The following is a 12,617-nucleotide window of genomic DNA, read 5'->3' as shown; positions in this document are numbered from 1 at the left end:
CCTTCCGGTCAGAGGGCTGGTTCCCTAACCTCCAGCCCACGACTGCCCCCTGTCCCCTAATCAACCTCTTCCCAAGTCTCTGATTCACTGGATTAGAGGTATAAGAGTTAATCAAGGCATGGAGCAGCTTACTGGATACAGGTTGGAACTAAACTTTGCAGGAAAGTGGCCCTCCCTAACAAGGGATAAAAAGCACTGGTTTAAATACTTGGGGACTGGACTACGCCAGTCAAAACAAGGCAGTTTAGAAAAGTGTAGCAGAGTATATTTAGGAACGTGTCTAGAATTAGGATCAAGCTTGTGTATTGGCTCATGGACGCTGAGAAGTCTGACTAAAGACTCAAGCTTGGTTTTGAATGACAAATGTTGATACTCTGTGGTACTGATGTAATTCAGATGGCACCACAAAAGTACTCTTTTGATAAGCAGGCCTAGAAAGGACAGCAACACCAACCCTGCTAATGACAAATCTGACTATTTTTTGTATCTTTTAAAATAATACAGAAAGTTATGCTTGTCCAACTCAGCAACAATAACTACGAAAAATAACACTTGCAAATGAAGCATATATGGGTCAACTACTGTGGGAAAACCTCATAGCGTAACAACCTCTATTCGGAAGCTATAGGCTGACCGTGACCCTGTCTATGTGGGCCTTTTATGGCCCTAATAAGCGCACACATATTCTAAAACTATAAACAGATATTTGCCTGCCATTCTCTGCAAAAACAAAGAAAAGAAAGCAAGATTAAACAGAAAGTCTCACACACCTGTAGTGCCCAAAAGCTGTCTCTGTATGTATCAGAGTAATAAAAGAACAAAGACAAAATGTGGATGTGTTCATCACTTCATACTAAGTTTGTATTTGGGGGTCTCTAGGTTTTGTTTTTTTGTTAACCATACTCTGAGTCACACTTAATCATTTAATCATACATCTGGATTGCGAGACAAAAGACAGACAGAGGAAGGGGAATGGAGTACATGTTTACACAACGTCAGCACACAGGGCGTAACTCTCGCTCGGTTGCTTTGATGGGTTACAGTCACGTGCAAGATAGAGGGAGGGTCCTCAAAATACTCGTCCAATCAGAATGGGGCATTAAAGCGGTCTATGTCCAGTCACGCTGAGGAGTGCAGGGAGGCGGACTCGCGCTCTTCCTTTTCCTCCTCGTCCATTTTGCGCCCATGCTTCCGGAAATACTTGTACCTCTGGACGTAGAGCTTGACCAGGTTGCTCACCTTCACTGGATTAATCTCACCCGTCCTACTGTGACAAATCTGAAAGACAAAAAAATGACAAAAATTTAATTAATGACTCACAGAAACACATTATTTATAATTATTTCAGTCATATGACTTTTGTGCAGCAGCCGTGGACTGTCCTGCAGTGCCTCAGTTGGTGTGACGATTGATGGTGGTGAATACTAGAACTGAAAAACATTTCAAACACAGAAATAACAGGTCTAGATGTGTATATGGGCGTTTTCAAACTTTTTCAGCCATTTCAATGTCCGAAAGTAGACTCCCGAGTCCATTTTGCTGAGTCATGGTTTTTTGTGCATATGTGAACAAGCCAAACAAACTCAGAACCCTTTAAACAGGCCCAACAGTCTGGTGGTTCCACTCAGCAGCTGAAAGGTTAGATTTATCATGCAACGCTGCCCACCTTACAAACACTGCACTCACCGTGAGTAGCGTGAGAGGGGTCTGAGCTCTAGAAAGACCAGAATGAAACCTGAATCCTCGTTATAATTCACTTACATTGTCAGCACAAAAAGAGGTAATTTGCAGTTGGTTCCCTTACAGGTTCACTTTAATAAAACTCAGTTCAGTTCATTTAAAAAGAATTACATGTGAAAATCCTATAATTCAGTATGATTGGTGAACTATTTGGGCCGTTATGCTTAGTTATCAGTTTGATTAGTTTTGATAGCTTTTCCACAGCAGACATTAAAGGGAAATTCCACATTAGTTTTTGGATGTTTTTTGGTAAAATTAAGAGGTTAAGATGTAGTCTAAGTGTTGGCCTTATGATGATCTGTGGCCAGGAGTCCAAGAACGCACAGTTGGCCTCGCTCACTGAGTGGGTAGGATTGGGGGCCCCCACGTCTCACTCCTATCAGAATTTATCCTGAGAAGGTGTCTGTTAGCTGACGGAACAGAATTTTATTATTATGTTTTTTGTTTAGTAAAATGACAGATGCATGTGGTTTAGTTTACATTCAATTCAAGAAGTTTTAGAGAAAAGGGGAGAGAAAATAACCTTACTATCACTTGTTTCCAAATAGTTACAGCTGGATCAAGACTACAATATAACCATATTTAATACAATTTAGGACTGTATAACTGTATTCGCTTGGTCTTGACTCAGACTTTTCCCTAACAGACTTGACTACAACACTAATAGACATGACACAAACTACAAAGTGATGACGTGACTTCAGAGGTCTATAGAAGCCCATATTAAACAATGTAGTTCAAACTTTCTGTGCAAGAAGCAGCTCATCTGTAGCTATGCGCACGCAACTTTTTCTATATTCTATATTTATATATATTTTCTATATTGATCACATTGTGCAAAACTGCCACTAGAAAAAGAGTAATCCATCATTTTTGTCTGCTTGTTTGGTTTCTGCTTTCACAAATATCCTCTTTATTACAGGATTAAAAAAGGCCAGTAAACAAAGCTTTTAGAAACTGATCCTAGCATAACGTCATCATGCCTTTTGTGAATACAAGAATGCAAACAGAGGTTAGGGCTGGCCGAGCTCCCATCGCCGAAACAGATTTACAGAGAGAATCTGTGTTTACCTTGTGCACAGCTTTTCTCAAGATGTCCTTGTACTCTTCTTTGTTGATGTCTTTGCGCTGGTAGTAGGGTTTGATGGCCAACTTCACTTCCTCTACTGCCCTCTCCTGGGTGTGTAGCTTCTTCAAATACTGAGGGAGAGTTAAGATTTGGGGTAAAACTTCTTTGAGTGACAGGAGTAACATTCAGTGAATAGTATGGCTATACCTATGTGGAAACTGTGGACCAACGCTGATATCCGACATTTTTCATGTATCTTCAGATACATAAACATTTACAAATTGTTTATAAATTTACTGGGACATCTACTTTAGCATCATGGCACATGATATTTATTTCTATATAGTTACATACGTTGTAAAATAACTAAAATACAGACACAGTAACCCTGAATTGCTGCACCTCAGGTTACAATAAATACATAATTTTAAATATTGGTGAAATAGAAATATCTGTCCAATATTTGGCACTTATCTTTCAATATCAATATGAATACAACATCACTGCACATCCCTAGATCCCTTACAGAAAGTAGCACCAACAGAAGAAAATACCTTATCAGGGTCTTTACTTTCACTGTCCCAGCCTGTCTCATTTGCTCCCCCTGTTGACACAGACAGACCTGTAGGCAACGGAGGAGGTGGCGTCTGTGCACATCCACCACCCAGTGAAAGTCCAGGGTGTAAATGAGAAGGTGGGGTTTTAGTACAGCCGACCAATGGGAGCGAGCCGTGGAGAATAAACTGAGCTGGCGCAGGACCTGAAGGTGGAGCATGTGATGGAGGAGGAGGAACTTGTGTGGAGGAAGAAGAGGAGGAGGAAGAAGGATGTGTCTGCGACTGATTCTGGTTAGCCTGAGAGAGAATCTGAGAGAAAATATGGCGGAAATACTCATTTATTTTCAATTTTTACAGAAAAACAAACAAACAGAAAAACATATGAAAGTACACAGGAACTCACCTGACTTGTGGCCTGAATAAACTCCTGTGCTTTGGCTCGGCTGGCAATATTGGCCTCTTCCATCTTAAACAGGAGAGCCGTCACTGCAGGAGAGATTCTGAATTAGGCTTTCATATATGTAGCATTTAAGGAGTTTTAAATCATACCTGTGACTATTCTGCTTCATTATTTTTACATCTACATCATGTCAACTGATTTCTTTTGCCAAAATCCCACAGTTCCTCTCTATACTACACCTACACTGCACAGACTGTCCTATTGACTGTTCATTACAATCTAAGGTTTTCATAGGTGAGAACTGAGTAAAAATTTGTTCACAATGATGATAGGAACCTAATGTTCAAAACATTAATGCAATCACTGAAAGTTATTAAATTAAACAGTTATAACATGCTGCCTGGTGCATGATACACACATTTATGGTTAGTTAATGATTTGGTCTAAAACATTTTTTTTTTAATCAATTCATGGGAGAGATGTACATTGGGGACCATGGTAAAACAAATTAGTCTCCAAAGAAAGCTTATTTTTCAGAAGGTACCATTTATGATCAGTAACATTACATGTGAAAACTTAGAAGACTCAACGATTTCACATGAAAGCATTCTGAATCACCCTGTTTACATCTTAATGACAGAAATATGCAAATTTTTAAAAACTGGTGGAATTCCAACAACAGGAATGAAAAACTCACTTTTAAAAGCCAGAGAACTGGATAATTTCATTGTTTGTCTTATTTCTAATATATCTGATTGAACTGATCATTCAGAACACTTGATTCAATTAATTGAACGGCTGAATCAGGTGAAGACACAGTGGTCCTCCAGGACTGGAGTTTGAGAACCCTGCTTTAAACAGTATGAACGCAATATAAGGGGAAAAAAAAGCTTACATGCTAAAACACCTCCAGCGGTGCAGTCTACCCCTGCCTGCAGGCTCCAGGGCAAAGGCGGGGCTGCAGGGGGCGGGGGTGGAGGAGGCGGCGGCTTACTGACAGAGGATGAAGACACGGAAGATGAGGAGGATGAGGAAGGGTCTGCAGCTGGAGGAGGAATGGAATGAGAGAGGGAAGCAGCAACCAAGGCCGATGAAGAAGTGGAGCACGGTGGCGATGTTTTCTGGTCATCTGAGGGGGGGGGCTTGGAGGCAGACTGGGATATGCTGTCCCCTCTTGACTGTGGAGGGCTAGGGGGAGACTTTGAGGGTGCATGGAGCAAGGATTGGGACTGAGCTGGGCACTCCTCTGAAAGAAACGAGGGTTCTGGTGTTTTGCAACTGCTGTCCACAGTCTGAGAGTCTGGAGATGATTCCCTTGTATCTCGTGAGGGTGGCAAAGAAAGCGGAGGGGTGTGGGGGGGTGAGGACGATGGGGGAAGGACGCTTGTAGATGAGGATGAGGACGATGATGATGATGATGATGACGGTGTGGGGCCAGGGAGAGCAGAAGGAGGACTGGAAGGTTTAGGACCAACTCCACTCAAAGGCTGAATATCTGCTGTCGCTCCAGCCCAACCGGAGCCCAAAGTGCTACTGTTGGTGCCTTTAATATCAGGCCCGTCCACTGCTAGGCCTTTTTCCCGGGGTTTCTTTCCTGGCCTCCGCCTACGCTTGGCTGCTGAAGATGATGTGGGTGAGGACGCAGATGATGATGTGGAGGTGGTAGAGCTTGGCTTGGCTTTCTTTGACTTAAGTCCTGCTGGGTTAGCTGAAGAAAGTGGTGCAAGGGTATTGCGTTGTTTGCTAGTCTTACTAAGATCCTTGGCTCTGCCAGGCAGGGACAGCGGCTCTGAGCAAGGCTTCAGGAAAGGCGATCGACTCTCGTTGTCCCGACGGAACACGACAGCTATAGACCCTCCCACTACTGAGGGTCCTGCAGCTCCACCCACGACCCCACTAGGTCCCAATAGGTCGATGCCCAATTTGCCAGAGTTCCCTGTGGTGCTGCTAACACCCTCGCGCACCAGCACTGATACTTTAGACTGGAGTTTAGCCTTCCTGCTGCTTCCACCTAACTTCTTGGATCTGCCAGAACGTCCTGACTCCTTCTTGCCTCCTTTTTCTTTGCCTGCCTTGCGTCTTTTGCCTGTAGATGAGGAGGCAGCAGGTGGAAGGGAAGTAGTGTTACCAGAAGAAGCAGACAGAGGCGGGGAGAGTGAGGGCAAGAGGTTTTTGCTTTTCGCTTTGGGTCTGTGAGATGATGATGAGGTGGATGACTCTGACTGGCCTGTCTTTTTGTTGGATCTGGATTTCTTCTTTTCATGGCGCCGGCTGCTTTTGGGGGCTGTGGCCTTGGGTTTGGGACTAGGGAGAGGGGGTTCAGGAGGAGGAGGTGGGAGCAGAGGTGAATCCTCCAATGAAGGGTAATCGGAGTCCAGTGCCTCTCCATCCAGAGATAGCATGTCAGGTTCTGGTCGGTCTGAATGACGGTCAGATTCGTAACTGTGGTAACGTGGAGGGCTTAGCGAGGAAGGACGCGACCTGCTCCTGCAGTCCTCATCCATTCTTTCATCATCAGAGCGTCTCCTCCGTTTCCTCTTTCGCTTGCGGGGTTTGTCCGAGCTTTGTCCAGGACTTCGTTGGTGGTCCTGGCCATGAGCTGGAGAACTGGGGACCGTAGTGGTGGGTGTAGAGGTAACAGTGATGGTGCGTTTAATGGCAAAAAGATCCGACCCGTTTAGATCCTGAATAGATGGAGGTACAACCGGTCGACCATCTCTTCTCCTGTCCCTCTCTCTTTCTCGTTCTCTTTCCTTCTCCCTATCTCTCCTCTCACTGCTTTCTCTTCTCCTTTTTGCATTGCCCCTTTCTCTGCTACTGGACCTCCTGCTTTCTTCATCCCGATCTCTTTTACTTCTCTCTTTTCTTCTGGAGTCTCTCTCTCTTTCCCTGTCCCTGTCATCTCTCCTCCTGTCCCTGTATCGGTCTCTTTCCCGATCTCTGTCTCTATCTCTCTCCTTGTCTCTTTCTTTGTCCTTGTCTCTGTCCCGTTCTCGTCCTCGATGGCGACCCTCCGAAGGGCTGGACCAGGACCTGCAGCTGCGTGCATGTCGCGATGCATTTTGGGAGTGGGAGTGGGAGGAAGGTTCCGGAGTATTGTTACGTCTGCTCTTTCTCTTGCGACTGTCACTTCTGCTGCTCCTCCTCCTGTCCTTGTCCTTCTCTTTTCCACTTCTTCTACTCTTTCTCTCACGATCCCTCTCTTTGCTTTCTCCACTCCCTCCACCTGATTCCCCTTTTCCCTCTTTCCTCTTTTTCCGTTTCTCTTTGTCTTCTCCTTTGCCCTCTTTCCGCTTGCGTCGGTCCCTCTCCTTGGAGCTCTTTGACGATTTGCGACTCCTGGCTTTTTCTGTGGACTGGAGTTGTGAGGCAGGAGGTGAGGGAGGAGGTAGTGGCAGAGTAGAGGGTGGAGGAGGTGAAATGGAGGCGGAAGAAGGGCAAGATCGGAACCTCTCTTTTCGCCTGCTGGTAAGTTTTCTCCTCAAGTCCCCCATGCCTACCGGGGGTGCTGGTTCCCTATCCCACTCCCCCTCAGTTCGGACTGACACAAAACCTTCACCATCCAGAACTCGCAAGATCCTCTCGGGTTTGAGGCCTCCACCCTGAAGGAATGGAGGACTTCCAGAGGATGGAAGCAGTACCTCCCTTCTTCTCTCTATTTCTCTTTCCCTCCCTCTGTCACTAGCACCCACTATCTCACCTTCTTCTATCTCAGAGTCATGCTCAGAGTCATCCTGTGTCCTCTGACACATTCCTTTCCCTCTCTCCCTCGGGGGTTTGACCCTGTTTAACTCTGTGCATGCATCCTCATCCTCGGGAGGTGGAACTAAGGTCTCTGTTGAGTCTGGAGGTGGACCTCCTGGCTCAGCAGCTGCCTCCAGCTCCAGTTCTTTATCTTCCTTCACCTCACAAGGTATGCTACTCACAGTACTTCCCTCTTCCTCCATCTCCATCTCTCCTTCCTCCTCTTTCTCTGAGGCTGGCGAGCCAGTGGGTTCAAAGGGGTCATACTTATCTCCCTCATCTTCTTCTTCCTCCTCATCCTGACCTGTGCCTTGTTCTCCCTCTCCATCTGTAGGGTGAAAGGGGTCATAGATCTCCATCTCTGCGCCCTCCATTTGGTCATCGCCATGCAGGTGGGGGGATGAGGAAACATGGCGCAATAGATCCAAAGAAGACGAGGGAGGCACAGAGAGTGAAGATGGAGCTAGAGATGATGAAGTGGACGAAACTCCATCTCCCGCCGCTCTGCTGACCATACCGTCCCCAGCATGGCCATCATCCTCGTCCTCATGATAGCCCGTCCCTCTACCACCAGGGGAGCAAGAGGAGGGAGAGGAGGAGGGGGAAGAGGGTGCAGAAGAGGGGGAGGAAGGTGATGTAGAAGGAGAAGTAGGCACAGGGCTTTTGGCAGTCTCTGTTTCCCTCTGAGAGGTGCAGAGAGAAGATGGCCTGGGCATTTGTGCTGCAGTCCACGTGGGGAAAGGGACAGGGGGAAAAAGGCAGTCTGTATAGTCCCTCTGTGATCCAGGGGCTGCCGTGGAAAGGAACTGTCTGTCAAATGCGTATCCTGACAACACAGAAAGGAAAGTAAGGCAATTCAGATAAATCTATAAATCATCTGTAAAGAAAAAAGCCAAACAAAAAAAAAGAAGAGTCTGGGCCTGGAGGGCCAGAGTAAAACACAATGTCCATTTCCCTTTCTTCTCTTTCTTTCTTAAGCAGAAAAAAACACCAAATCATGTAGTAGTCTGGCCCTCCAGGCCCAGAGCTGGAACTAAAGGACTATAAATAACATAAGGGAGCATATATGTTCTTGCCTGTCTTGAAACGAGGGGCAACAGGCACCAAAAAAGCCAGCGATGAAGCTTCGTCTACTCTCACCTCTGCTGTAAGCTCCCCATCAAAGTCACTTCGAAAAGAAAACAACACATTTTGCATATATACATCCTTAACAACTGGCTCATATGAAGGCACGTGTTTCAGTGTGGCAGATACCTACAAAACCATAATATCTTACAGTCTTGTGAAAACATAAATGTGGCGTTTTGTGAATTGTCTCTAGATTGTTTTTGTCTTCCTGTGACGACACGTAACGAGTGCCCAAATGGTGTCCATATTCAAACACTGACACCTCAACGGTTAACCAAGAACTTTAGTCTAGTACCTATGCACATACCTACTTCATAATATACATAAGTACTTTTTATTCTCTTACACCTACCTGTCGGCAAAATGTTGTTCAGAGCACTGCTGAGGCATAAGGAATGTAGTGTCAGAGGAAGTAGCAGCAGAAGCCTCCTATACAAGCACAACACAAACACACACACAATGCACTTGGGTCAACTTGGGCAAATCTGCCAAGCTCGTTGCATTACAGGCAGATGGTCCGAATTAAAGAGGAGGAACAAGTACATCACACTTCCATTGACAGATTGATGCTTTGGCCATTTCACATTTACCAGCTCACTGGGCTCATCATCTGTGGTCTCTCTGTTTCCTTGGTAACACCTTAGGCCAGTCGTCCTTCTGGCTGCCTCAGACTCCTCCTCTTCTTCTTCCACTTCATCTGAATGTTGTTCAGGCTGTGACAAGACACAAAGGAAACTGTGAGAAACTAACAAACTGCAACATATGGACTGACGTGGGCAGATCAATCTATCTAGCATGTCCAGATGTTGAGGTCATTTAAACAACTACTAACCTGAGCTTCTAGGAGGCCCGCTTCATCCTAATCAAACTCTCCCTCTGAACCCATCTAGAAGTAGTGGAATGAAAATCCACAACCTTCCAGATAGCAAAGTTGGACAAGTGGGCGAAATAGCATGGTGCGTTGGCACCATATAAGTTTCCACCACTTAAGCGTGTGATTAAATAGGCAGAACAAACATGAGACAAAATTAACTTACTTCTGTGCTTAGAAAAGATCTCCATCTGTCTTGAGGGTTCAAGTCAAAAGGCTCCAAAGCTAAATTACTCTTGGAGCAAGCTTTCTGGTTAAATGTAAGCATGACATCAGGACTAAATGACAAAGTAAACTGGAATTTTGCACTGGAAAGGGTCTTCCGATTGTCTTTTTAATGTTTCCCACCTTAATCACAGTCACTGAAAACACTGGATGTGATTATATGCAACACAACAACTTGAAAATGAGTGTTCTAACAATCTGTACTACCCATTAAATAGTAGCCTCAAGTTGATTGCAGAGACACAGGTTAATATTACCGCTAACCCCTGATAACGTGATTTAAGCTTCAAAATATCCTAGTTATTATTTTAGTGTCAGTAATTTTTTCTGATATGAGGATTTAGACTGTAACCTACTGATACATTTCAAGACTTAGTATTTCTGTTAAGGCGTTTCAGACGATCAAAATATTCTACCTATATGTTTCAAGGTTGATCGTATTTTTGATAAGGTGAGTCTAAAGGTGCTAAATGTAGTTGTACTGCTGATAGCATTTTCTGATCTTGTGATTTAGGTTATCTAAATATTCTACCTGTAGTTTTATAGCTGGTGTCATCTTCTGACACAGTGATTCAGTCCATCAGAATATCCTACCTGTAGTTGTAATGCTTGTAGCATTTTCTAACACAGTGATTTAGTCTATCAAAACATCATACCCGTAGTTTTACTGCGGGCAGCATTTTCTGACACAGTGATTTTGGCTATCAAAACATCTCACCTACAGTTTAATGCGGAAAGCTATAATTACGTGCTACAGTAGGACGTTTCCCACTGTAGGGTAGGTTAGTTAGCCAAGGTAACGTTAGCACAATCGGTCAGGACACCGGTGCCGGTTTTCTGTTTATCCCACAAAGCTAGCAGTTCACTTGGCTACTTAAGCTGCAGTAAACAACGACATCATCGCTGAAATCGCCCAGTTCTCCTTAACGAATATCTAGAACACAATAACAGCAAACGCTAAACGCAGCCAATCTCAGCTGTCCAGTCCGTATCTAACTTCTGTCTTGGCTATGGCGAACTGGCTAGCTGCACAGCCAGCTAACCAAGCTATATTAGCTCACCGTGTTGTTTTAAATTATCACTGAACAAATGTAATAAACTCTACTGCCACCGCAGGCACAATAATGGTGTACTCCAACGGACAGCTCCTAACATAATCTCTCTAAAAGAAAAGTATCAAGCGTATTTGCTTTATCCAGCTGCATCACGGTGGCTTTAGCTGCTCGATCGATTGCCTCCAATTTGATATTCAGCTAGCAGCTAAAACTCAAACAAACCGTGAAATTACTCACCCTCAGCGGGTAAAGACAAGTCGGTAGGTTGAAATCCAAAATGGTGACCTTCCTAAAGCTTTCTTAAAGTACCTCAATAATCTCTAAAACACGGTATAAAAGGCTGAAACATTTTTTTTCTGTTAAGAACACAATAAGAGGCCCATCCCATCCTAATCCGCCATTTTACTTCCCTCACTGTAAACCAGCCGACGGGTGCTCATGGGAAACGTAGTTTTTAGCGCGGCTTGTGTAGTTTATGTTTATGAATTTATTACTCCGAGGCTCTTTCACTTTACATGCAAACCATACTTCCTACTTAAGGAAAGGATCTGTGTTTTAATCATAATCCATAGTGAATTTCCATGCTGCAAAAAAATAATGGAAACCATCAAAAGCTCTCCTAATGGGATCTAAAGGTCTTCTACATTCTAGAGGTCTGAATCTGATGGTTCCAGTGGTTCTTTTTCAACAGAGACCCAATATTTCATGTACTAAATAACATTTTTATGTACTACAAAACATTTTTGTACTAAATGCAAATAGTATTAATGTTTCTAACACAATTATATACATTGAATGTAATGCCTATGCATTACGAGATAATTATGAGATAATAAACGTTTACAAAAAAGTGTTTTTGTACAGAAGTCTATAGAGGCCATAAGCTGTTGCTATAATTTTCTGGATTGTTCTCTTAAAATCACAAGATAATTAACTTGTTATCTCAAGATAAAAACTTGTTTATCTTGAGGTAATAATAAGATAACAAGAAGATAAACAGTATATGGAGGTCCAGAGATGATAAGAGGTAGTTATTACTTTTTTGAATTGTTATTTTGAGATAATGAGTCAATTATTTTCTTATCTCAAGAAAACAAAATTGTTATCTTGAAATAACATATTTTTTATTATCTCGAGATAATAAGAGATTTTATGTTGAGATAACAAATAACTTATCCTGTCATCTCAAGATGACAAAATTGTTTGCTTGAGATAATGAGTTATTTATCTTGTTATCTCAAAGGAACAAAATTGTTATCTTGAAATAATAAGTTAATCATCTTGTTATCTGGAGATAACATTTTTATCTTGAAATAACAAGTTACTTATCTTGGTATCTCAAGATAACAAAGCTGTTTTCTGAGATAATGAGTTACTTATCTTGTTATCTCAAGATAACAAAAAGTTGTTATTTTGAAATAATGAGTAACCTATCTTGTTATCTCAATATAGCAAAATGGTTATCTTGAAATAACAAGTTACTTATCTTGTTATCTTGAGATACCAACAGTTGTTGTCTTTAGAAGATGAGTTAATTAGCTTGTGATCTCAAGATAACAAAACTGTCCAAATCAATCCAGAAAATGAAAGCAACAGCTCATGGCCTCTCTGGACATCCATAATGATAACAATAAAATAATCAAAAACAACCTTGTTATCTTGAGATCACAAAATAATTAAGTCGTTATCTCAAGATGTAAACCCTGAAAATTATAACTACCTCATAGCCTCTCCAGATTTCCATAATTCTGAGATGGAGAAGAGCTTTTAAAAATGAGTATAGGTTAAATTTAAGGTTTTAAAAATGTAAGAAAGTGATACTCTTGAC

General features: G+C 43.0%; 1 protein-coding gene across 2 annotated transcripts; it reads right to left on the bottom strand.

Annotated features, from left to right (window-relative positions):
- Window positions 1–831: 831 nt before the first annotated feature.
- Window positions 832–11,211, bottom strand: scaf1 (SR-related CTD-associated factor 1). Of its 2 annotated transcripts, none has more exons than XM_017697430.2 (9): window positions 11,027–11,211; window positions 9,229–9,351; window positions 8,991–9,067; window positions 8,587–8,678; window positions 4,662–8,336; window positions 3,770–3,852; window positions 3,364–3,675; window positions 2,812–2,940; window positions 832–1,278 (listed from the first exon to the last, which is right to left on the bottom strand). In XM_017697430.2, the coding sequence occupies exons 3-9, from the start codon at window positions 9,026–9,028 to the stop codon at window positions 1,120–1,122; spliced, it is 4,488 nt and encodes a 1,495-aa protein (XP_017552919.1). In that variant the 5' UTR covers window positions 9,029–9,067; window positions 9,229–9,351; window positions 11,027–11,211; the 3' UTR covers window positions 832–1,119. The 2 variants fall into 2 exon arrangements, with proteins under 2 accessions (XP_017552919.1, XP_017552920.1); XM_017697431.2 differs by lacking the exon at window positions 11,027–11,211 and adding an exon at window positions 9,471–10,862.
- Between the last annotated feature and the right edge of the window lie 1,406 nt (window positions 11,212–12,617).

The sequence above is a fragment of the Pygocentrus nattereri genome, chromosome 14 (genome assembly GCF_015220715.1).
Source record: "Pygocentrus nattereri isolate fPygNat1 chromosome 14, fPygNat1.pri, whole genome shotgun sequence".
Lineage (NCBI taxonomy): Eukaryota > Metazoa > Chordata > Actinopteri > Characiformes > Serrasalmidae > Pygocentrus > Pygocentrus nattereri.
This window is presented reverse-complemented; position numbering and strand designations above follow the sequence as displayed.

Excerpts from the sequence above, each read along its gene's own strand:
- scaf1 (XM_017697430.2), bottom strand. The coding sequence starts at position 9,028 with ATGCCTCAGCAGTGCTCTGAACAACATTTTGCCGACAG. Across the intron at positions 8,337-8,586 it reads TGCCCCTCGTTTCAAGACAG|GATACGCATTTGACAGACAG; the intron begins GCAAGAACATAT and ends CTGTGTTGTCAG. Across the intron at positions 3,853-4,661 it reads CGCTGGAGGTGTTTTAGCAT|TGACGGCTCTCCTGTTTAAG; the intron begins GTAAGCTTTTTT and ends TCTCTCCTGCAG.